We start from the raw sequence: 23,758 nt of genomic DNA on the forward strand, positions 1-23,758 counted from the left end.
ACATCCCATAGTTTGTTCCATCAAGTTTAGGTATTTCTCTTCTGAAAATAGTTTCTGGTGGATTAGAAGTGTTAGTTTCCATAGGATCTACCTCAAGTGGTCAAGCTTCTACAAAAGAGGACCAAAGCATTGATACCAATTGTTAGGATAACTAGTGAACAACTGAGAGGGGGGGGGGGGGGTGAATCAGTTGTTAATATTTATAACATTTAATCCACAATACAACCTTAAACTGGAGCACATAAACATTCAAATGCCGTTAAAGTATAAATAGATGCCGATAGATGCAAATACCAATAAACAATGTAACTCAACAATGAAATAGATAATCAATGCAAATCAACCATACCACATAACACCATGATTTGTATGTGGAAAACCCGGAAAGGGAAAAACCACGGTAGGAAGCCTACCCATAGTCAGATAATACTTTTGTAGAAAGTATGTGATACAATGAGGGGCATGCACATGCAGGAAAGCACACTACCTAGAGCGTTTTGCTCATTACAAAAGAGTCTCACTGACTACAGAGGTTAAAACCACCTCAAGATAAATGGACAACAATCCAATAAAGTCAACTGCCAGAGATAACATCTACCATGCCTGATTACAGTCTCGGTTAAGCTCAATACCAGAGGCCTTTGACCTCTTCCTTAATCCCAATTCGATCACCTATGATCGACCAAATCTCCTTCGCATATTATTGTATTTCAAGTCCATGACACACTTTCTACAATGAGATCTTACATCCTTTTATACAAACCCTAAGGCTTAAATCAATTAGGTCGGCCACCTAAAAGATATTATAATAAGATCATTATATAATTCCATATTACAATGATATACCATATTGGCTTAAGACCAAAACAACAATAACAAATCCATAAATCCTCCTGAAACATCTCATTAACGTGTAGAGTACACGTTAGCATGATATCGATCCATAACCTAGATAGGTATTGGACCTATTCTGGGTCCACTACGCCAAAGTAGTGTCTTCAAGTAGTTGAAGCACGATCAAAGAACATCTTTGAACAACATCCTGAAATCCATCTAGAAGCCGTACCAACACCACTTATGCATCCTGTCACGATTCCTCAGTGAAAGCTCTAGCAGTTGATGATAGTTGTAGCACTTCATTATGGAGAAATAAGACCCTCTTCCCGATCCACTAGACCTCCCTCTACTACAGTTGCTAGATCCCCTTCCTCTATAGCTTCTCTTGCTATCAGAATCCCCACTTTTCTCTACCAACTTGGATTCCCCTTGGGATCTTTGGTCTACACCTCTTCCACCATAGCTATCTCTATGACCTCTACCATCTCTTCTCCTACCTTTGTCTCTATTACTTTTCTCTTGTTTTTTTTTACTCTTCTCTTCCACCTTGAGTGCCAATTGATAGCACTTGTGGATAGTACTAGGACACAACAAGCTTAACTCTTCTTGGATATTCCACCACAAACCATTCAAGTACCTGACAACCTTGATGCTTTCATCTTCTACCACCTTGGATCGCAAACACAACTTCTGAAATTCTTCAGTGTAGCTACTCACGTCTAGTTCTCTTTGTCTCAAATTTTGTCTCCTTTTGTGTAGTTGGATCTCATAATCTTCTGGGATATAGGCTTCTCTCACCTTGGCTAACATTCCTTTGCAAGTGGCAATTGGGTTCTTTTCCTCCTTTTTTCTCTCCTCTTGGATGAACTTCCACCAAATCAAGGCTGCTCCTCTCAATCTAGATTTGGCTACCTTCACCTTTGGGGCTTCACTAACTCCATTAGACTCAAAGTGATTCTCTAACCCTTCAATCCACTCCATAACCACTTCTGGTTCCATTTTTCCACTACAAAGTGGCACTCTTTCTAGGGACTTACCTCCTAAGGCTTTGATGGCTCTAAGGAAAGGTTATTCTAAAAAAATAGGATCTAGTTCAGGTGTGCCATCCTCTTCTACCACTTCTTTACCCTTTTCTTCATTGACTTTGATAGTCACCTTCTTGGTTTTGTCTTCTACTTCTCCTAGTTTGTTCTCCAATCGTTCCAACTTTTCCTTGAGGAGCCTATTCACTTCCTCTTGGTCTTCTACCCTTTTGGCCAACTTTGCATTAGTCACCATACTGAAAATATTTTTACCCACTGACTCAGTCTTTGACATAAACTATTTCCTTCCTAAGTCTTATTGGGCTCTGATACCACTTTGATAGGGAGATTCTCTAAAAAAAGTGCAATTTGGCTTAGACACTAGGAATAGGTCTCATTGTGGGATTCCTTATTTGTCTTATGCCCTACTCTCCTTGTTTGAATCAATCCCAACACCCAACTCCTTTGGAGAACTCTCTACCACTTAAGTTTCTCCAGTTACTCAAGTCCATGGTTAGAACTCACAGGAGTAAATTCAACCTCCAACTTGCCTAATCCAATGGTCTTCATTTGTAGGGGACTAGGAGGGGTCTGAAATGGTTTGAAAACCCCCACCATGTGGTTCTAGTGTTTGATTCCCTTCACTTCTCTATCGCTTTCATAGTTTCCTATTTTTAAGGCCTAGTAGCCCTATCAACCCCTTTTAGCCCTCCTTTCACGGTTTTGCTCATTTTCTCTAAAAAATTCCAAAAGACCTTCTAGAAGCTTTGGTGATTCGGATACCCATGTGGAAAATATTTAGGATTTAGGAGATGAGGTGGTCTGATATGTTCGTACAGGTATGGCCCCCAAAATGGCACTTTTCAAGGGTTTAAGGTTTATGTGCTTTCAATAATGGGTTTTATAGGACTCTACACTATGTCAAACCTCCATTCTCATACTAAGGATTTGCATAAAAACCATCCACCATGCCAATCACTTGGCTTTATCAATTTTGATCGCCCCTGCAAGAAATAGGAAAAATAACAGTCATGTTCCTAGTCGGGCTATGGCAGAGCTCGCCTAGGGCATGCTTCAAAATGCTCAAAAACAACTTCCAAGTCTTGAAACTTTTTATATACACTGTACATAGACTCCATTACTTGAATCCCAAGGGCTATAGAGAAAACACAATGGGAGTTCATGTTGGAGCCATTTCTAGGGCCTTAACCCCTTTACTCAGGTTGAAAGCAGTGAAACAAGAAATAATTTCAATACACCAGTTAGATCTATATAATGAAATGACACAAGTACTTTCTAAGCACCCATGAAGGTACAATACATAATTTAATCCATCTAGTACAGACTGCTATAAGCAATTTAACAAGTTTTTCTGAAAAATCAGGAAATTGCTTCAAGTTGCTTATTGAGAAATTCAATTTTATATCTTCCAACTCTTCTACAATTTTTCGAGAGGCCTTACATATGCCTACTCAATCAAAACCAACCACTAATTGGACCTCTAACTACCGATTTGAGCATTTTGTAGAAAATGCTCACATTGTTGCAAAATGTTGTCAAGCAAACATGACAACCTTTACTCCACAATGCATTTTTACAACTTTTACATATATTCACACTCTTGACCTCCTAGGATGGTTTCCTAACATCAAATAAACATTTTCAAAAGCCTTATGAGGCCTTACAAGGAGTTTTACAAAATTTGGCTATATGATGCCATTTGAGGCTTACAAAGGCACATAGGCCAAATCTGAGTAAATAAGCTAAGATTAATGACAAACAAACTATAAAAAAAACTTAAGAACATTTTTGGACTCTTAAATATTCCTTTATTTAATCATTGACCCAATGAGGATCATTCACTCCAAAATTTGAAAGTTCATCAAGAAACCTCAGGTGCTCTTGCACCAGCCTTAATACTTCCCATATGTCCCCCCTATTTGATAAGGAGAAGACAAGACATAGAGGGGAAGAACTAATTAATATTAAAGACAAAATGGAAAGCAAAATTTAATATAGTCCTGGACCCAATGATTGTGTTCATACATGCAGATGAGACTCGAACAACAAAGAAATTGGATTCATACCTAGACGCGTTATCAAAGTTTGAATCAGGGTTGACATAGATGAATATTGCAAGGAGAATAATTGATGATGAATACTACCAAAGACATCTCCAAAGGATTCAAAAGTTTAAAGAAGGAGGAACCCAAACCCTATGATCTGTAGTTCTCTCTGAGAAATAATTTTGTAATTTTGAAACAGGGAGTAGTCGTGGTTTCTTGCCAACTTTTGAAATTTTGTAAATTTCACTTTTTTGATTTCTTTGATGTAAACGACATACTAGATCTTATTCTTAGCATCAATTGTAATCCTGCTAGGAAGATTTTGAAGGCTAGTTGTAGAGATTTGACCGTTAATTTCATGCTTGTTAAAATCTGCAACAAGTTGCTCTCTGTCATGATGGTCTTAATGTGTTTGTAGGATTTTCAGATCTTCTTCAACGTGATAAGAAGCCTTGTGAGGAGAAAAGGATGTTTCAAGCTATCAAAAACAACTACACCTACAAATAATGAAAGAGAATGTTTGATTTTGTCAGTAACTCAAAGTTTTTTTGTCTTCTTGTGTGTTAGGTGGTTACCTATTGCCACTTATCTTTTGTAAAAGGCCCAAAGATTGTTTCTCCCTTATCATATAAAAGGGAATTCAAGATCTTATTTGAGATTTCTTAGATTCTTTTAGTTTTTATCTTTTGAATAGTTAGAGACTTTGACAAAAAACACATGTTTGTAAGCTTGTGAAGTAAGAAGTATGAGAAGTATCCGTTTTAGCCCTAGTGTTTGTTCATGAATACAATTGACATTGTGAAGCACATGTAATATAAAAGCATCTTGAAATCAAAGTACAATGGTTTCCAAGTTGTCTCCAATATTTGTATTCCAAAATCTTATGAAATCAATGGTCAAGGATCTTTTTGATTTTGTCTTTGCACAATGTTGCTTATGTGTGTCTGATTTTAGCTTCATCTAAAGTATAAGATTAAATGCTTAAATAAAATTTAGAGATTTTGTAGAGTCTTTTCTTGGATAATAAGTAGAGCTTGTAATTCATCATCATGGTTTGATCGATACAAGGTATTAATAAAAAAAATAGATATGTCTCTGGTTAACATATTGCGGTTGCTTCAAGTGGTTCTATTTTATTCATGATTCCATTAACCCTAGGATAGGCACCGATCATTTTTCTTAAAAAAATTTCCTTTCAATGTTATTTTTCTTTAAGTTTGTTTTAGTTTCATTTTTAGGGTTAAGATCTCAAAGCTCATGAATTAGGGATATAGCCAAATCCACTTGATATCACACATCCATCTGATTTTCATACATTGAGAACATATCTATCACAATACCCATCCAATAAGGATTTAGGACTATTAAGGGTATCGATATAGATACACCCACCTTGGTCTAACAGAGCCTAAAGTGCACAAGATTTTGATTAGTTCCTTATCCTTGATCAAAGATCTTGTCAGTTGGCCACTGATCCAAGTTCTTGTTGATTGAAATGGCTACCTCATAGGGGCCACTTGGGCAACCAGTTAGAACAACCAACATCCACATTGTAAACCTATTTTTATCAGTCTTTCATTTTATTCCCATCCAACATCCTCTCAGTTATCTTCATAAAACCCTTAATATAGGATTTTATTTTTCCATTGCCTTGAGGATGATAAGGTAATGAGAAGGTCAGGTTGACACAATACCTGACATATAACACATAATTATGAACTACTATTCTTATTAGTACACTAAAATTTGTTATCATATCAAGCAATAAATCAACCATAACCTTTGATGTCGTACTTATATCAAGCGAGAAATTTGTAACCCACTTGGCGGTGAGATAATAGTTGCCACAAGTATCCATCTAGAACTATTGTTTAACCTTTCAACTATTTACCCTATTAAATATTATGCCCCATTGCAAGAAATGAGCCTTAACTTAGGCAAACATAAAAAAGTATAAAAAAACTCTAATTTGCCTAAGAATCTTTGACATGGATCACTTCTCCTTATTACCATTGCTAAATCTTTAAATATAGTTGGCCACCAATAATCTACTCTTGAAAATTTGTGTGCAATGGTCTTAGCCATTAAATGCTCACCACGAATTTATTGGTGATACTCATTAATTACTTGTAGGGAATATTCATGATTCAAACACTTGAGAAGAATCCCATCATGGTTTCTCCATGATAGTTCTCTTCAAAACAAAAAATATTATTGTGATTCCAACTTAAATGTCAATGCCAAATTCTCTCTTATACAAGCACAATTCATTTCAAGCCAAGATCTAGTTGACCAAGATCAAGCATCACACATAGTGTATCCTTATGCATATCCAAAACCCAATGCATAAAATGTAAAGAATTCATGTTATTCATATGAACAAAGCGAGGATGAGGGTATCTTATGTTGTGTCTATTTTCTCCATGTCAATCAAATTTCTAAGTAAAATATTGCCTCCCTATACCTTAGGTTATTTTAATCTACAAGGAAATGATTTAGGAGCACCGTTTACTCAATACATCTTTGTTGCATCTAGATTTTATTTTTCGTAAGGTTCACCAATCCTTGTCCTTATATCAACGATATTGTTTACACATCTAAAATGTATCCTTCGATTTTATTGATCAACCAACACCTTTTGCAGATGCTTCCTATTAAGTGAAGACATCCTTTAATGTTTTATACAACATATAGGTGATTATCATAACAATGAGATATGACCTCAAATTTTTGTTTGGCTTAGCACGTCCATGTGCATATTATCCCATAATTATATATTTCAATTCTATAGCTTGCAAGGACGTGCTGAAGACAGTAATGGATTGATTATATTTATCCTTGTTCTTTTAAAAAAATACACCAACAATAGTGTAAAGTAAATAAAACATGAAAAATTTACAGTGATCCGAATACTTTATACTTACTAAGACAAGTCCCTACTTCAATGATTTCGACAAATTTGTTAGTTGGTTCCTTGCCTTGAATGACTATTATTTTTTCAATTATTTTTAAAATATATTCAACAATTTATAATACATAAAATATATAATAAATTAATAATATAATATTATATATACATACAATTAATCAACAAATATATTTAAATATATAACTTTAGTATCTGAATTAAAAAATCTAATTGGGAATATGAGCAATGTTTTATAAACATATTTAGTTGGCTCACATTAATGAATTGGTCACATGCCTACACAAAAAACCAAAGGCCGTAATAGTTAACTTACAAAAAAAACATCGGATTCAAATAAGAACACTTAAAAAAAAGTTTAGTAAATGAAAATTCGATCAAAGAAAAAAATAGAAATTTGGATGAGGTAATTGCGCATGCCGTATACTTTGTACCACCATTTTTCCTGACGTACATTCGTTTTTACGACTGCTACACTCTTTTTCTGTTTATCTGGCATCAAACAATTTTCAATATAATTAGTTAAAGAACCTTTAGTGCAACGGTCATTTCAAAAATAGGCTAGGGCCTGAGGTGTTCTAGTATTACATACAAGAAGTGGTAAGAAATAAATATATTTTCAACATTAAATGGTGCTTAGACCATTACAGAAGACAATGTTGCGTATTAAGAAATCTGTTGTGTTGTCAATGACATTGAGAAGGAAAAATGGGTCAAATTTGTAGAAATTAAAATAATGTATAAAAAATATTGGTAAAAATATGTAATGATTGTAGACATTTCAATCATCTAGCATATCTTTTAGCAAACTTGGATTGTTGATCTTAGACATTAGGTTGTCCATTTCATATATGAAGAGATGTAGAAGACTATTTAAGAAAAAATTATTCTATTTTTTGCATACATATGTGCATCACGTAAGGTCAATTGGTAGGCCATTTAGCAAATGATGTTGTTTGTGCAACAATGGTATCAATGGAGAAGTAATAGTTTAAAATAAACTATGCATCCACTTATGGGGATTCAAACATGACTAAATTAAAACCTTTGAATGGGGAAGATAACCAAGCTCCACTACCAATAGGGGGAAAGGGAGAGATGTGGATAGAAAGAGGGAGATATAGAGGGGGGAAGATTGAGGGAGAGAGATGTGGAAACATGATAGAGATGGAGAAGGAGAAGAAGAAGGAGAAGGAGAAGGAGAAGGAGAGGGATATGAAGAGAGAGGGAGAGAGAAGTAAACATAGAGAGGTTAGTGGGATAGATCTTAGAGGTGGAAGAAATAAATACACCGAGGGAGAGAGAGGGAAAAATATCAAGATAAAGATAGAGATATGAAGTGATATACATAGAGGTAGAGAGGGGAAGGGATATAGGGTAGAGAGAGATGGAGAAATAATGAGAGAGAGAGAGATAGATGAAAAGAGAGAGGGAGACATTTCCAGAGATAGAGGAAGAGAGAGGGAGAAATAAAGATGAGAGATAGTGAGATAGAGAGTGAAATCTAGAGAGGAAGAGATAAAGAAATAAAGATATAAATGGTGAGATAAATGAATGGAGAGATAGAGATGTAGAAGATTAATTAAGAAAATTTCTATTCTATTTTTTGCATACATTTGTGCATCACTTAAGGTTAATTGTAGGCCATTTAGCAAATGATGTTTGTGCAACAATGGTATTGATGGAGAAGTGATAGGTTAAAATAAATTATGAATCCACTTATAGGGATTCAAACATGACTAAATTAAAACCTTTGAATGGGGAAGATAATCAGGTTCCATTATCAATAGGGGGAAAGGGAGAGATAGGGACATAAAGAGGGAGAGATAGATGGGGGGAGATTAAGGGAGAGAGATGTGGAAATGAGATATAGATGGAGAAGGATATGAAGAGAGGGAGAGGGGGAGGGGGAGAGAGAGAGAGAGATAAATAGAGAGAGGTTAGTGGGATAGATCTTAGAGGTGGATGAGATAAATATACAAAGGGAGAGATATCAAGATAAAGATAGAGATAGGAAATGATATACATAGAGGTAGAGAGGGGGAGAAATATAGGGTAGAGAGAGATGGGGAGATAATGAGAGGGAAAGATATAGAAAAATAGAGAGAGGGAGACATTTCTAGAGATAAAGGAAGAGAGAGGGAGAGATAAAGATATAGATATTGAGATAGAGAGTGAAAGCTAGAGAGGAAACAATAAATAAATAAATATATAAATGCTGAGATAAATCAATGGAGAGATAGAGATAAAAGGAGATAAAAAGAGAGCTCAAGGGAGACACAAAGAAATAGGCGAAGAGATAGATAGATAGACAAATAGAGAGACAAATAAATATGAAAAAAGAGAGAGAGAAATAGGGGAGATAGAGAGAGTGAGAGACAAAGATATTTGATAAGAGAGAGGTAGATAAATATATATGGGAAGAGAAGAGGAAAGAGAGAGAGGTAGACATAGATAGATAGATAGGGGATAGGGAGGGAGGGAGGGAGGGAGAGAGAGGGAGAGGGAGAGAGAGATAGGTAGAGGTGGAAGAGAGCATGGGCGAAAGAGGGAGAGAGATAGGTAGAGAGAGAAGAAGTGAAGGGAGAGATAAATCAATATAGAGTGGGGGAGGGAGAGAAAGAGAGGGGAGATATAGGGAGATAGAGTTAGAGAAATATAAGGATAGAAAGAGAGAGGAGTGAGAGGAAGTTAGATAGAGAAATAGAGAGATGCAGATATAAAGTTGGAGAGATAGAGGGAGAGATGTTGTGAATATGTGAGTGAGGCAGAGATATAGAGGGAGTGATAGGGAGAGAGGGAGAGAGAGAAAATGATATATATGTATACATGTGTGTGTGTATGCCTATATATATGTATGTGTATATATATACACATATACATACATACATACACACACACACATAAAGAGAGGAGGTGAGAGAGATAAATATATAGAGAGGGAGATACTGAAGTAGAGAGGAAGAGGGAGAGGAAGAAATAGAGATAGAAAGAGGGAGACGATGGGAGAGGGGGAGATGGAGAGATACAAACATAGAGATTAATAAGATATAGATATAGTGGGAGAGGGAGAGACGGGAAGATAGAGATAGAGGGTCCATGAGAAAGGGATAAAGGAGGTGACATAGATGCGTAAAAGAGAGGGGGGATAGAGAAATAGAGATAGAGAGAGAGATATAGAGGGAGAAACATGGAGAGAGTGTGTGTGTGAGAGAGATATGAAGGTAGAGATAAAGAGGGAGAGAGACATAGAGAGAGAGAGAGAGAGAGAGAGAGAGAGAGAGAGAGAGAGAGAGAGAGAGAGAGAGAGAGAGAGCAAATATAGTAGGAAAGATAGAGAAGAGAGATAGAGATAGGGGAGAGAGAGAGAGGAAAATAGAGTTGAATATGGAGATGGAGATGGAGAAGAAGGAGAAGAAGGAGAAGAAGATGGTCATTCCTTATTGTTGATTTTGTATAGATGACAAAAGGATTTTTTTTGCCTTAACTACTTTGTTCATTTTCATCTCTCAAGATGGATGTACATCATGATTGAAATCTATCAAAGCATAACAAAAAGAAATGCCACCACAGATTAACTTTTTAATATGTGAGGATGATTTTACATGCAACATCTTTTAAAAAAAAATGTAAAACATGACAATTAGTGGGTCCTCTACATGAATTAGTTTTAATTGGACATTATATTTTTTATACTAGATATATTATATGTTTAATGTTTATTTATATCTCTGATATATAAACTTTATATCTTAAATACATTTATTATCATAGTTTACGTTCTCTATAATATATTATATTAAATATAAACATAATTAATATCTATTATATTTTTTAACTTATTAAAATTATAAATATATTATGTGTTTAGTATTATTATTTATTATTTAAAAATATATTATATTTATTTAAAAATATATTTATTCTTATATTTTATAAAATTATACATTTAATCTCATATATGTGTCTCTTGTTCTTCAATACAGTAGCAAATAGAGCTTTTTTTTTTGGCTAATTACTTATCTGTTTATGTCAGTATGCTTTCCAAAAAAAACTTATCACGACCAGATAATGATCCGTGAACGGAGAAATTGTGTGAAGAGGCAGATAACCTCCTTTTGAAGGTCTCAATAATTTTTTCAGATTTGACAAGCTGAAAACGGACATAAATGATAAAATACTCAGCGTGATTGATTATAATAGTGCCAAATTGATTTGTAAACAGAGAAAGTAGGATTCGTCAAGATTTCAGTTCATAAACAAGTGCAAGGTTGTAATCTGATAATGTGATTCAGCACTAGAAAATCATCTGTCAACAACATGGAATGGCTTTTACTGGTCATAATTACAGTTGCAGCTGGTGTAGGAGTACTTCTGTTGGAAGTTGCAAAAGCCATATGGTGGAAACCACTGCAAATTAAAAAGCACATTGAAGCCCAAGGGATTCAAGGTCCTCCTTATAAGCTACTCTATGGAAACGCTCCAGATGTTCGTAGAATGGCCAGGGAGCAGAGCACTAAGCCACTGCCCTTTTCAGAACACAATATTTTTCTCCATGTTCTTCCTGCTTTTCATCAGTGGCGGAAGACCTATGGTACATTTATTCTCTCCATCTGAATCATTAAACATCCTGTTTCTCAATGAAGCTTATATCTTGTTGGTATTGACATGTTGTAATGGTTAAGTTGTGGTATTGTTGTTCTTGTCATTCAAATTCAATTGGGTATTCTTGTTGAATGTTTAAATGAAAATATCAATTCATAATTTTGAATAAAATCGTTTACCCTCTTAAAAGAAATAAGCTTATATACCTGATATAAATAACCCTCATGCCTGCAATTTTAAAACTCAAACAGACTACCAAAACAATAAAATAACAGAGACTTCTCTATTCTCTTAACATAGACATAGAATCACCATATAGAAGAAACAACCATCATTCCATTCAAAAGTTTTTTTTACAACCTGACAATTAAACCGTAACATTTTATTTCAACTACAACAGACAATGTTTATTAAAAATTCAATCTACTCTCCTATCATAGCATAACTCTATTTTTACCCTGTCACCCTACGCAGCTCTTGCTCTGTTTTCATCCAATAGCCAAGTCATGGTTGCTCATTCAGCCTTTTCACAGTCGAACTTCTCTTGTTGCTGTCCATGCACTCCCTTATTTTTCACTCCCTTCCCAATCGCAGCCTCCTACAGGCCTATCACACCCACTCCTTATGTGGTTGGTTCTTCTCACTATGCAGAAAAAAAAACCCAAATCACCTTGGGCCCGTTCCCCAATTTAGCAGACCCACACACCCCATAAGATATTCCTCCACAAAAAACCCCCTCTGCCCACTGTATGATCGATGCAATTTGAAATACTGATGGGAGTATCAAAGAGGCAACAAATGGAATCATAATGAAATAGGAATGATTGTTAATGCTCGAATCTTCAAGCTAATTTTGGACTCCACTCCACACCAAAAGTGCTTAACACAGAAATACCACGAATCCTCTCTTCTAGAAGCAATCACCAAAAACTTTAAATGTACCAATCCATCTCTTACATTATTTTCAGAATCATTACACATTTGCTAAATTTAGAGCCTTTATGAAGCTCCACTTCCCAACCATGAGCATTTAAAATCTAATGGGAGGTTTGAAATTTCAGACTGGGGTTCCTCCATGTGGATGCCCTTGCATCATGTTAATTTTAAATGAGTAGAAAAAACATAAAACAATAAAACTAAAATAGACACAAACAACATACAACACAATGAATTACATGGTTCACGATAACTGGTTACGTCCACAAGAAAGCAGGGAATAACTTCTATTAATCAATATCCAGTACACCTATACATGGTCTGCACTCACACTGGCTACATCCACAGGAAAGCAGGGAATAACTTCTATTAATCAATATCCAGTACACCAATACATGGTCTGCACTCACATCCATTTATACAATCATATGCAGTTGTGAAATGAAGAGTTGGGAGGAGCCAAAAGGTCATGTGACCGTTGGACTTCACATTCCTAACACATCAGACACCCATGGTAGAAGAAAAATGTTTCCTACATTGAACTTAGAAACATTTGTAGATCCTATGTTTGTCTTGGATGCACTTTTCTGCTTTGTCTACTGACATTTTCTTGTTCTTCACTTCCTGCAACCTCACAATATCATTTCCTTTCATTTTTACTCCTCTACTTCTACCCTTCTTAATATTCAAAGTATTAAATTTGACTTCCCACCAACATAATCTATCAAATCAAAAAATTGCAAGTGAATTGATACCTTCTTCAACGAAACAAATATCCTCCTTTACCTCCGTTGTTGTTTTACCTTTTCCGTCTTCTTCCACCTTGTTTCCTTCATGAACTTTTATTGTTTCAATGTCTTCGGAAAGACATAACATTGGTGCAATCTAATATCCTTCTTTCAAAACAGCATTAGTGCAACAATCAAAAGACCCAATTTTCTCATTTTCTAAAAAGAAATCATGATCACTAATCAAGGGGCCTTTATTAGTACTTTTATCAAACAAAGGTTTACTAGAATACCCTTAATTTACCTTTACATCATGCTTCTCAAATTTGACTTTATCAAAGTTATCAACCGCTGCAATTATTTCCTCTCTCTTTACTTTCATTCACATCAAAGAACACATAAAAATCTGATTTTACTTTACCTTTTGCTGCAACCTTTGTCCCACCTTAAATCAGCTCTTCTCGGTCTCTGTCAATTGCTTCAATATGCTTCACTAAATCTTCCTTCTCAATATGTTCTTGTGTCATACCATCTAAGTCATGTACTAAACAAACTCTTGCATTCCCACAAACTTGAACCAAATCATCTTTCAAAGGTTTTAACTTATGTCTTACTCCATCCTTGGTCAATTTATAATTTATAAGTATTGGTATAACCATCGTGCATTGCTTTTCTATTATATTGTCAAGGTCTTCCTAACAACATATGACATGCATCCATAGGAATAATATCAAATAATATTTCATTAAAATAGCCTCCTATTTTAAATCTTACCACACTTTGTTTGCTTACCAAAAGTTTCTTATCATCTTGTACCTATGCTATCCTATATGGATTTGGGTGTTTCTTTTTCTCTAGCTTCAACTTTGTCATCATTTTTTCTGACACAAGGTTGTCCATGCTCTCCCACTATCGATGATGACATTACAAACCTTCCCTTCACATTTACACCTTGTCTTGAACAACTTCTTTCTTTGTGCTGCTTCAATTGTCTCCATTCAACAATACTCTTCTTGTCAGCTTCTTTTTACTATGACAAATGTGCTTCTTCTTCATTGATGTTTCCCGCTCTATTCTGATTTTCTGATCTTCTTTTTGGTCTTTCCTCTTCATGAGGTGACCTTCTTCACCACATTTATAACAGGTTCCTCTTTCCTCTTTCAAAACCTCTACTTGATCTTCCTCTTCCTCTAAAACTTTGTTCTCTGTTATTGTAAAAATCATCAAACTTCCGATTTTCGCTGCTGCTATGGTCTTCTTCATTTTGATTTTTCTGATTACTACCTTCATTCTTCTCTTCATAAGATCTACCCTTTCCTCTTTGCTTGTTTTCAAAACAAGCAAACCTTTTGTTTAATCTTTCTTCAATTTTTTAGAGTAAATTGGAATGCATCCTCCATGGTATAAATTCTTATTAAACCCAATTCTTCTTGGATGTTTGGTTTTAGCCCATTGATGTAATGAGCGATCTCCTCCTTATCACCTTCAGAATGACCCGTTCTGACCATTATCTTGTGGAATTCTTTTGCGTATTCTCTCATTGTATTCTCTCATTGTTTTATTCCTTGTTTCAAGCTCAACATTTCTTTTTAATAAATCCAACTCATAATCAACAGGAATAAACCGTCTCTTCATCTTTTCAACCACTTATCCCACTTACAAATTTTACTTTTTCCTTTTCTCCTTCCAATTTGGACTTCTTTCCACCAGATTTTAGCAGGTACTTTTAGTTTTATTTTAGCAAACCTCACTTTGTTTGGATCTTCTATTTCTTCAAGTTCGAAGTACTCTTTCGTATCATATATCCAGTCGATTAATTATTCTGGAACCAAGTTCCTATTGAAGAAAGGAACTTCAACCTTCGGTCTTTTTTCGATCCTTGTCAATGCTTTAACAAGAGGATCATTTAGAGCTGCTCTTTTTGTTTCATCTTCAGCATTTTTTTCTTCTTCAGAAGTTTCTTCAGTCTCATCATCTTGCAGGGCTTCAACCTGCCTACTAAGGGCTCTAAAATTATCAATTCGGGTAACATCTAGAGAATGTCTTCCTCCATTTCTACCTCCAACTCTACTCCAGACAAACACGTAGGGCTCTTCTTGCATACATTTTCATGAAACCCAGAAGCTCGATCCTAGTGCGATGAATCTCTCTGCACACTCAGAATATCTTTTGGCTCTGATACCACTAATGCAAATAACACACCTCATGCCTGCAATTTTAAAACTCAAATAGAATACCAAAACAATAAAATAACAGAGACTTCACTATTTTTTTAACATACACATAGAATCACCATATAGAAGAAACAGCCATTATTCCATTCAAAGGTTTTCTTAACAACCTTACAGTTAAACTGCAACATTTTATTTCAACTACAACAGATAATGTTTATTAACAATTCAATCTGCTCTCTTATCATAGGAGAGCTCTGTTTTTACCCTGTCCCCCTATGGAGCTCTTGCTCTGTTTTCATCCAACAGCCAAGTCATGGTTGCTCATTCAGTCTTTTCACAGTCGAACTTCTCTTGTTGCTGTTCATGCACTCACACCCACTCCTATGTGGTTGGTTCTTCTCACTATGAAAAAAAAAAACCCCAAATCACCTTGGGCCTGTTCCCCATTTAGCAGACCCACAGACCCCATAAGATATTCCTTCAAAAAACCCCCTCTGCCCACTGTATGATCGATGCAATTTGAAATACTGATGGGAGTATCAAAGAAGCAACAAATGGAATCATAAATGAAGTAGAAAAGACTGACTGTTAGTACTCAAATCTTCAAGCTATTTTGAGACTCCACACCAAAATTGCTGCACACAGAAATGCAATGATCCCCCTCTTCCAGAAGCAATCACCAAAAACTTTAAATGCACCAATTCATCCCTTCGTTATTTTCAGAATCATTACACGCTAAATTTAGAGCCTTTATGAAACTCCATTAGAGTCTTTATGAAACTCCACGTGCCAACCATGATCATTTCAAATCTAACGGCAGGTTTGAAATTTCAGACTGGGGTTCTTCCATGTGGATGCCCCTGTATCAATAACTGAATCTTATCACTGAACACAATCCAGATCATGGTAGGCAAAAACCTGCAAACGAATCATAAATATTTTCGGTCTCACTTAAACATCAGTTGGGTGCCCCTCTCTCTCTCTCTATATCCTTAAATCCAAAGAAACTATGTGAGGGCAGTTGTTTATGATTTGGGAGATTTGTTTGGAAAAGAACCTAAAGCGTTCTTCGCCCATTTTCCCCTGATTCTTTAGCTTGAATGTTTTAAACTATTTTTGAACAGTTTGAATTTCATTTCTGTGGCCACTATAAGTGTAATCAATTCAGTGGGGTTATGACCTACCATTTGAGGAGTAGATAGGAAGGTATGATTGAGACCATCCAATTCATTAAATATTTATTTAACTGTGCTGCAGGACAGAATATTGTTTACTGGTTTGGGACTAAACCCAGGCTCTATGTTGCTGATCCTGAGCTTGTGAAAGAAGTATTACTGAACAAGGATGGGCACTATGAAAAAATTCCAAATAAGCAACTGGGATTTGAAGGCCTTGTGAGATTAGAAGGCGAGAAATGGGCACAACATAGAAGAATCATCAATCCTGCCTTTCATGTCGAACTCTTGAAGGTGAAGTCATAAATTTCCATGATCCTATAAGATCTGAATAAAACATGAAAGATACTTCATCATAACTTTGAAGAACGAATCATAACTTTGTTCAAGAATAAATTTCTTCACATAGGTTAATTGGTACTTTCACAGCCATTACAACACATCTAAAAGTTGCTTTTCCCTTATGCTTTAAGGATTTGTCAAATATCTATGAGGTAAGTCTGGAGTTTTTGGATTTGATCATCTACATATTGTCTCATTAAAGTTTTGGGTTATGTTTCAGGACAAAGATAGTAATAAAAATAAATAAAAATAAAAAACATTTGATGATTTCCGATCCATTTTTTCCTCTTCTTTGACTATCTTCATCCTCGTAATAAATCATGAAATATGAATCTGAAACATTAATGAAAACAATTTACAAAATCAAATTCAAAAACACCAAATTAATATTATAAAGTACAAATTTTTTATTTCTTAAAGATTGTCTTTAATTTTATACTTGCTGACTCTTACAAGCATGAGGTGGTTTTGCTATTCAATTGCACCATGTTAACTTTTATAATACATCTGCTATAGCAGGGCATGATTCCCTCATTTGTAGAAGCTACCAGTAATATGTTGAGAGAGTGGAGTAAATTGGTATCTTCAGGTGCCAATGAAATTGATATCGTAAGTGAATTTCCTGTTCTTACTTCAGATATTATTTCACGTACAGCATTTGGAAGCAGTTATGCAGAGGGGAATCACATTTTCCTTTTACTGAAACAACGAATCCTTATCTTACTTGAATCAATTCGCAGTGTTTATATTCCAGGTTCAAGGTAAATTTTTCTTTTTAAGCGATGTTTAATTTTTCTTTCTGACAATTAATTTATTGTTAGACCATGTTTAAATATCTTTTCTATCTTGTCTAAAGACAAGAATTATCTTTGCTAGTCTATCTATATGTGTTCTGTTTAGGTTCTGTTCTGCTGTTTGTTTGCTCATTGCTGTTTTTTGGTTTGGCCTAACTCTGAGGCCAGCGTTGTGGATGCCGTTTCTATTTTTTAATTTTATAATGGGTTCAGTTTCAGATTCCTTCCCAGCTTAATCAATCATATGTTACATTGCATTATTTCATCATAAAGTATTTCTCAAAAAATATGTATATGTTGATATCCATATGAAGTTCAAGAGATTTATACTGCTTATAGAAAAACACAATAAGTTGATAGGGTTCCCATTTTTTAAGTTTTTTTTTTGGTCGATGATAGTAACATTTTATTAACAGTAAAAAGCTCAAGTACATACTATGACGAGCTGCAATATCAGAGAGACAGACCCTTACAGCCAAAAAAATCGCCGTCAACTGCTATCATCAAAATACGGTCTAGCCAATCTGCCAAAAAAAACTTCTAAACCCTACTGCTAAAAAGACTGCAACGCTACCATTAAAGTGCAATCATTGAAAATTTGCACCAACACATCAAAAGCCTATCTACTATAGGGGGAAAAACACGGTAAACAAACCCCATACATACAAATATATACAAGATATATAATTGATAATCAAATTACTTCTTCTTCACACCGGGTGACATAGGGCCATTGACCCAGTAGCCCGACAGGTCGAAAGCCCGTTTATTCTTGGCTTTCCCTTCTTTCTTTGTCATTGCTCCACCCTGCTCTGCCTCCTCCTCGCGCAAGAACGCTTTAAATTCATCCCATCCAATTAAGGTTTCCGTGCGATGCTCTTCTCGTCTTGCAGAATCACTCCACTGGATAAATAGTTGGAGTGGACGAGGAGAATCCGCACCCTCACCATGATAGAAGGCATACCGTACAACTAACCTGCATTCACGCACCGCTCCATCACCCACGACACCTCTTCCTTCCTACCCAACTTAAGTCCCCACGCCATCACCATGGACACAATGTCAATGTTCATTCGATACTGATGCTCTGTCTGCAAAAATTCTTCTCCAATCAGTATTTCAATGATCTGCAGGAAGATGGGATCCTCAAATTTAAACAGACCCTTAAGTTGTTTCTCAAACACCATACCCAAAAAGGCAATCTGTTGCCTTGGCGTGATGAGAGTAAATGTCGTCTCCATCTGGCATTACTAAAAGCACCCAACATGACACAAAACTCTGCCATAGGTCCATGCCATCTGCCTCAAAAATAGCTGCTTGCCACACCAATCCATAATTGTCACCCTATGTGCCACCCTAAATGCTCTTCCCCAAAAATGATTGAATCTAGCTTTGGCCGTGTACGGAGCAACTCACTTACCAAGGTCCAACTCATGATAGTCCTCCCACAAGCCATGTAACTCGTCCTCGTCAAGAGACAAAGCCACCTTGGAAAGTTTGTCAGCAACTGTATTATCGTCTGTCAATACATGAGAAATTTGAAAATCAGTGAACATTGAGACAATATTCCTCACGATTTGAATATATTTGTTTTAGTCGCCAAGCCACCATTTCTCCTTTGATGAAAGCATTAATAATAACCCGAGTCTCCCTCAAGATGAAGCTGAGAGACATTCAGTTTTTTAGTCAGCACAGCCAATAACGCCGCTTGAACCTCTGCCTCATTATTCGTTCCTTCCTCCATCTTGATGTTTCAAATGCGATAATACTTTCAGTACTATCTTTGGTCACATATCTCGCATCCGAAGGGCTAGGGTCTCCCTTGGATGCCCCATTGAAATTCACCTTGATCTATGCTTGCTCCGGAGCACTCCATTCTACAGCTCTACTCTCTTTGGAGCTTGGATTAACCTCGACAAGGCCATTAACAGGTCAAGAATATTTGGAGCCAATTTCCAGACTTTGATGAGGGATTCTGCTAATCATTTTTGAAGTTAAGTTATTTAATAAAATTTAAATATATTTTTATATTTCTTTAAAATTTTTATTTTATTCTAATGATAGATCATGAAGTGTGATCTAAAATATTGTACAAAAATTCTACATCTTCTAATTCAAAACTCACATCTTAAAATTATAAATTATAAAAATCTGATATCATTGAGATATAGCTAAAATTTAAACTTATTATCAATTTTTTTATTTAAAATATGGAAACACTTACAAACAAAAATTGAGGTCAAAGAGAAAAGGAGTGATCGAAAATTGAGGTCTCTCGAGGCAGAAAAGTATATGATCATGTTAGGGAACAGGGAACAAAATCTACAACTCATTAATAACCTGTGTTGCATGGGTACCCGTACCCAACCCCCTAGAACGCATACCAGAGACTGGTACATGTCTCCTATATGGGAGACTCGTCAGGAGACGTCTCTACACATAGGAGACTCCATGTCAACGAACCCTCCCGTCTCCACCCTACATAACACGCACAAAAGTCAAAAAGTTTGTCGCGATGCATGGGCAGAAGCAAAAACCACTGACGTGAGCCCCATTTTCAGACATTTGTATGACATTTTGATTTGACTCATTTCACATTTGTGTACTTAAACTTCAAAGTGAATGTTAATTCTTGTTTTGAAAGTTCAATGTCATTATTATATTTTCAAATTTTCTATAAATTATTAAATTATATTTTAAAAAAATTTGGCGTCTCCAAGTACCCCTGTCTCCTATTTTGAAAAAATTGGCGTACCGGTACCGGTACCAGTCTCCAACGTCTCCGAGTACCCCCGTACCCATGCAACCTTGTTAATAACAGCTACCTACAATGTGAAGGTGACCACCGAAAAGAATAACACCTGTACTGTTTGTAATCCTCCACATTAATAGAGAAGCTCTGCAATTCTTGAGTTTAAAGATCACATAAATTAATATCCAATAATGAAATTAAAAATAAAGATAAATAGAAATTTCAACATAATACAGTAGATTACGTAGTACACTATTAAAGATTACATTTATGGAAAGTAGGGTAATATCTTTATTTATTGTTTTCCTGATCAGAATACATAACCTGGACTCATTTTTTTATACACATTTTTAATACTTTAAATATGAAGAGACGGGAAAAAGAGAAAATAAATGATCAACTGTTGGACTTCACATTCTCAACAATTATAATTATAAATCTTGAAATGACAAACAAAAGTTTTTGAGTTCTAAATTTTTTTTTTTTCCATCTAAGACAGTTATTTGCATCATCACCAATGAATAACTTAAATGGTTTAAATTTGAACATCCTTAAAAAAAACAGCATTCTCATAATTTGTAAAAGTACTTTCTTCTCACAGATTTCTTCCTACAAGAAAGAATTGGCAACGATGGTGTTTGGATAAAGAAATCAGTAGATGTGTGAGACAGGTGATTGAACGCAGAGAGAGGACTGCTGCCGTTGAAAACTCAGAGGACTATGGTAGTGATCTACTTGGACTAATGATGACTTCCAACAAGCAACAGGAGGGAGGAAATAAAATGAGAATGAGTATAGATGAAATAATTTCAGAATGCCTGACTTTCTATATAGCTGGTCAGGAAACTTCATCAACTCTCTTGACATGGACCATGGTCTTGCTGGGAATGCATCAGGATTGGCAAGAACGAGCACGGAGAGAGGTCTTACAAGTATCTGGCAAAAATGACCTTCCAAATGCAGACACTGTGAATGGCCTAAAGATTGTAAGAATAAATACTAGAAACTTTAACTTGAGAGTTTGTTTTTAACAATTGTGGTTGTTCATTTCTAAAACATTCCATTGCTATTAAGTTTCTGGATTCTATCATGTATGCTTTAATTTACATCAACATTTCGGATCATACTCAATGATTCATGAAAATGAAAAAGTTGCAGAGTAAAAAATAGACCATCTCTTAGATGATCATGTTTTTACTAAAATTATAATACTGAGATTTCGGTTAGTACATAAATACATTTTATTCATGTTATTGCAGGTAGGAATGATTATGAATGAATCCTTGAGACTTTATCCACCAGTAGTGGCATTATACAGACAAACAAGTAAGCAAACGAAGCTTGGAAGGTTCTCACTTCCTGCAGGCACTCAAATTCAACCTTCAATCCTTGCAATGCACCATGACCCAGCTTTGTGGGGGCATGATGTGCATGAGTTCAATCCAGAGCGGTTCAGCCAAGGAATCTCAAATTCTGCCAAGCATCCAATGGCATTCATCCCATTTGGATTTGGCCAAAGGATCTGCATTGGTCAAAACTTTGCACTTCTGGAGGTCAAAGTGGTATTGTCCATGATTCTGCAAAAGTTCTCCTTTGTGATTTCACCTGATTACATCCATGCTCCTGTGGAAGAATTCACACTTAATCCCCAACATGGAGTTAAGGTCATCCTCTGCATGAATGAAATTTAACAGCGAAGGATCTAAAGTAAATAGAGAATAATCTGAGATCACAAACTGCGATACTTTTAAGCTGTGTTTCATTTGATTATAGTATGTTTGATAAAAAGAAGTATTTATATATATAAATATTAGTGCAAGGATTTTGATATATTTAATATATATCATAAAAGATTTGAGTTCTGTATCATCTAGGTGTCTATAATATGAGTTTTGTCATTAAATCAAGTGTAAACTTTCCAAACTTCATTTGTTCACTTGTTTGTTTCGACTAATATCATTGTAAAATTGCTTACCATTGATATTAGTTGAGTGTGATCTTGTTACATTTGGCTCATCTTCACCACTAAATTTAGACTTCAACTTATTTTATGATCAAATTTAAAGAGTTTGGAACTTATAGGAATGACCAAAAAATAAATTGTTCTTTATTTATCCTAAATATATTAAAAGGAAAAAATTAGAAAATGTCTCACAAATGCAGGTTGTATTTAAATAGAGAATATGTTAGAAGAAGACAATTTAAGCTGCTTACAGTAAGACAATTCTATCAATTTTCTTAATATCCCATTCACATTGAAAAATATATATGGTCTTAATATTTTAAAAAGAAAAAATTTGGTTGATCATTAAATCAAATGCATATTAAAGAATAGTTAAAAGAGAATAATTATTTTAACATTTACTTTTGATTGAAAGGAACACAAAATTTAATTCTAATTATTCTCCCTAGCCTTTTTATGGATATCCTTTCTCTTGAATTCAAATACACTAATTATTGTTCTTATTTTCAAATATGTCACAATGTATTATTTTCTAAGGAAAATGACAACTCATATTTGTGACGTTTTAATGCTATTAAATAATTAGAACCATTTTACCTAAAGCAATAAACATGATTACAAATTATAATGAGGTCATTGTTCAAGCATGATAAATTATGAAAGAAACTTTGGCTTAGGCTTGGATCCTTGAGAGCAAAAAACTTATTAATCATTCTAGGATATCAATCCATAATAATAATTGAGAAATATTTACTACAGAAATAATTTAACACAAATAATGGTTAAATTGATGAAATAAATAATCAAGAGAAGAAAAATAAAATGAAACTATTTTGTCTTTTTATAAATGAAAAGATGCATAGATCTCTCAGTACTAGATGAATCCAACTCAACAGATGCAACTATTTGGGTAAAAATTAAATGTAACTAAACTTACAAATATAAGATAAATAGTTTATGTTGGGGAAATGTCTCTTCCATTTAATATGAAGACTATATTTTGAGGTCATAGTTACTATCTCATGGATTTTATTTGTTAACTTGGGGAGGATGGAAGAACATTAATTCTATAGATCTGATTGTTTCCACGAGAGATCCAATTGTCTTAGTTTTTAATAAGAAAATTAATTCTTTGATTTTCCTCCAGGAAGCTAGGCAAAGGGATAAGTTCTAGGCAAATTTTCATGTTCGTGTTCTTAATGTTAAACCTATAGGCATTGGTAGAATATTGCATCTATAGGCTTGATGGTTGTCATGAGAGATTTGAGAACAAGAATGAAACTCAAAGATTGAAAGCTATTTCATTAAAAGGATTTGATTATTGAGACATCTTTATGAACCTTTGTTATCCTAGTTACTTTGACATAGATGAATAGGATCATAATTTAGAAATTTATTTCTTAAATGATTTTCCCCCAAGAAGTTGGGGTAAGACACA

General features: G+C 35.0%; 1 protein-coding gene across 2 annotated transcripts; it reads left to right on the forward strand.

Annotated features, from left to right (window-relative positions):
• Nucleotides 1-10,865: 10,865 nt before the first annotated feature.
• Nucleotides 10,866-22,331, forward strand: LOC131064923 (cytochrome P450 734A1). 2 transcript variants are annotated; one of them, XM_057999263.2, is made up of 5 exons: nucleotides 10,866-11,445; nucleotides 16,552-16,763; nucleotides 17,328-17,572; nucleotides 20,959-21,343; nucleotides 21,617-22,331. In XM_057999263.2, exons 1-5 carry the CDS (start codon nucleotides 11,172-11,174, stop codon nucleotides 22,046-22,048), a joined length of 1,548 nt encoding a protein of 515 aa, XP_057855246.1. In that variant the 5' UTR covers nucleotides 10,866-11,171; the 3' UTR covers nucleotides 22,049-22,331. The 2 variants fall into 2 exon arrangements, with proteins under 2 accessions (XP_057855246.1, XP_057855247.1); XM_057999264.2 differs by having other exon boundaries at nucleotides 17,331-17,572.
• The last annotated feature ends 1,427 nt before the right edge of the window (nucleotides 22,332-23,758 follow it).

The sequence above is a fragment of the Cryptomeria japonica genome, chromosome 3 (genome assembly GCF_030272615.1).
Source record: "Cryptomeria japonica chromosome 3, Sugi_1.0, whole genome shotgun sequence".
Taxonomy (NCBI): domain Eukaryota; kingdom Viridiplantae; phylum Streptophyta; class Pinopsida; order Cupressales; family Cupressaceae; genus Cryptomeria; species Cryptomeria japonica.

Excerpts from the sequence above, each read along its gene's own strand:
- LOC131064923 (XM_057999263.2), top strand. The coding sequence starts at position 11,172 with ATGGAATGGCTTTTACTGGTCATAATTACAGTTGCAGCTGGTGTAGGA. Across the intron at positions 16,764-17,327 it reads TTCATGTCGAACTCTTGAAG|CAGGGCATGATTCCCTCATT; the intron begins GTGAAGTCATAA and ends CATCTGCTATAG. Across the intron at positions 17,573-20,958 it reads GTTTATATTCCAGGTTCAAG|ATTTCTTCCTACAAGAAAGA; the intron begins GTAAATTTTTCT and ends TTCTTCTCACAG.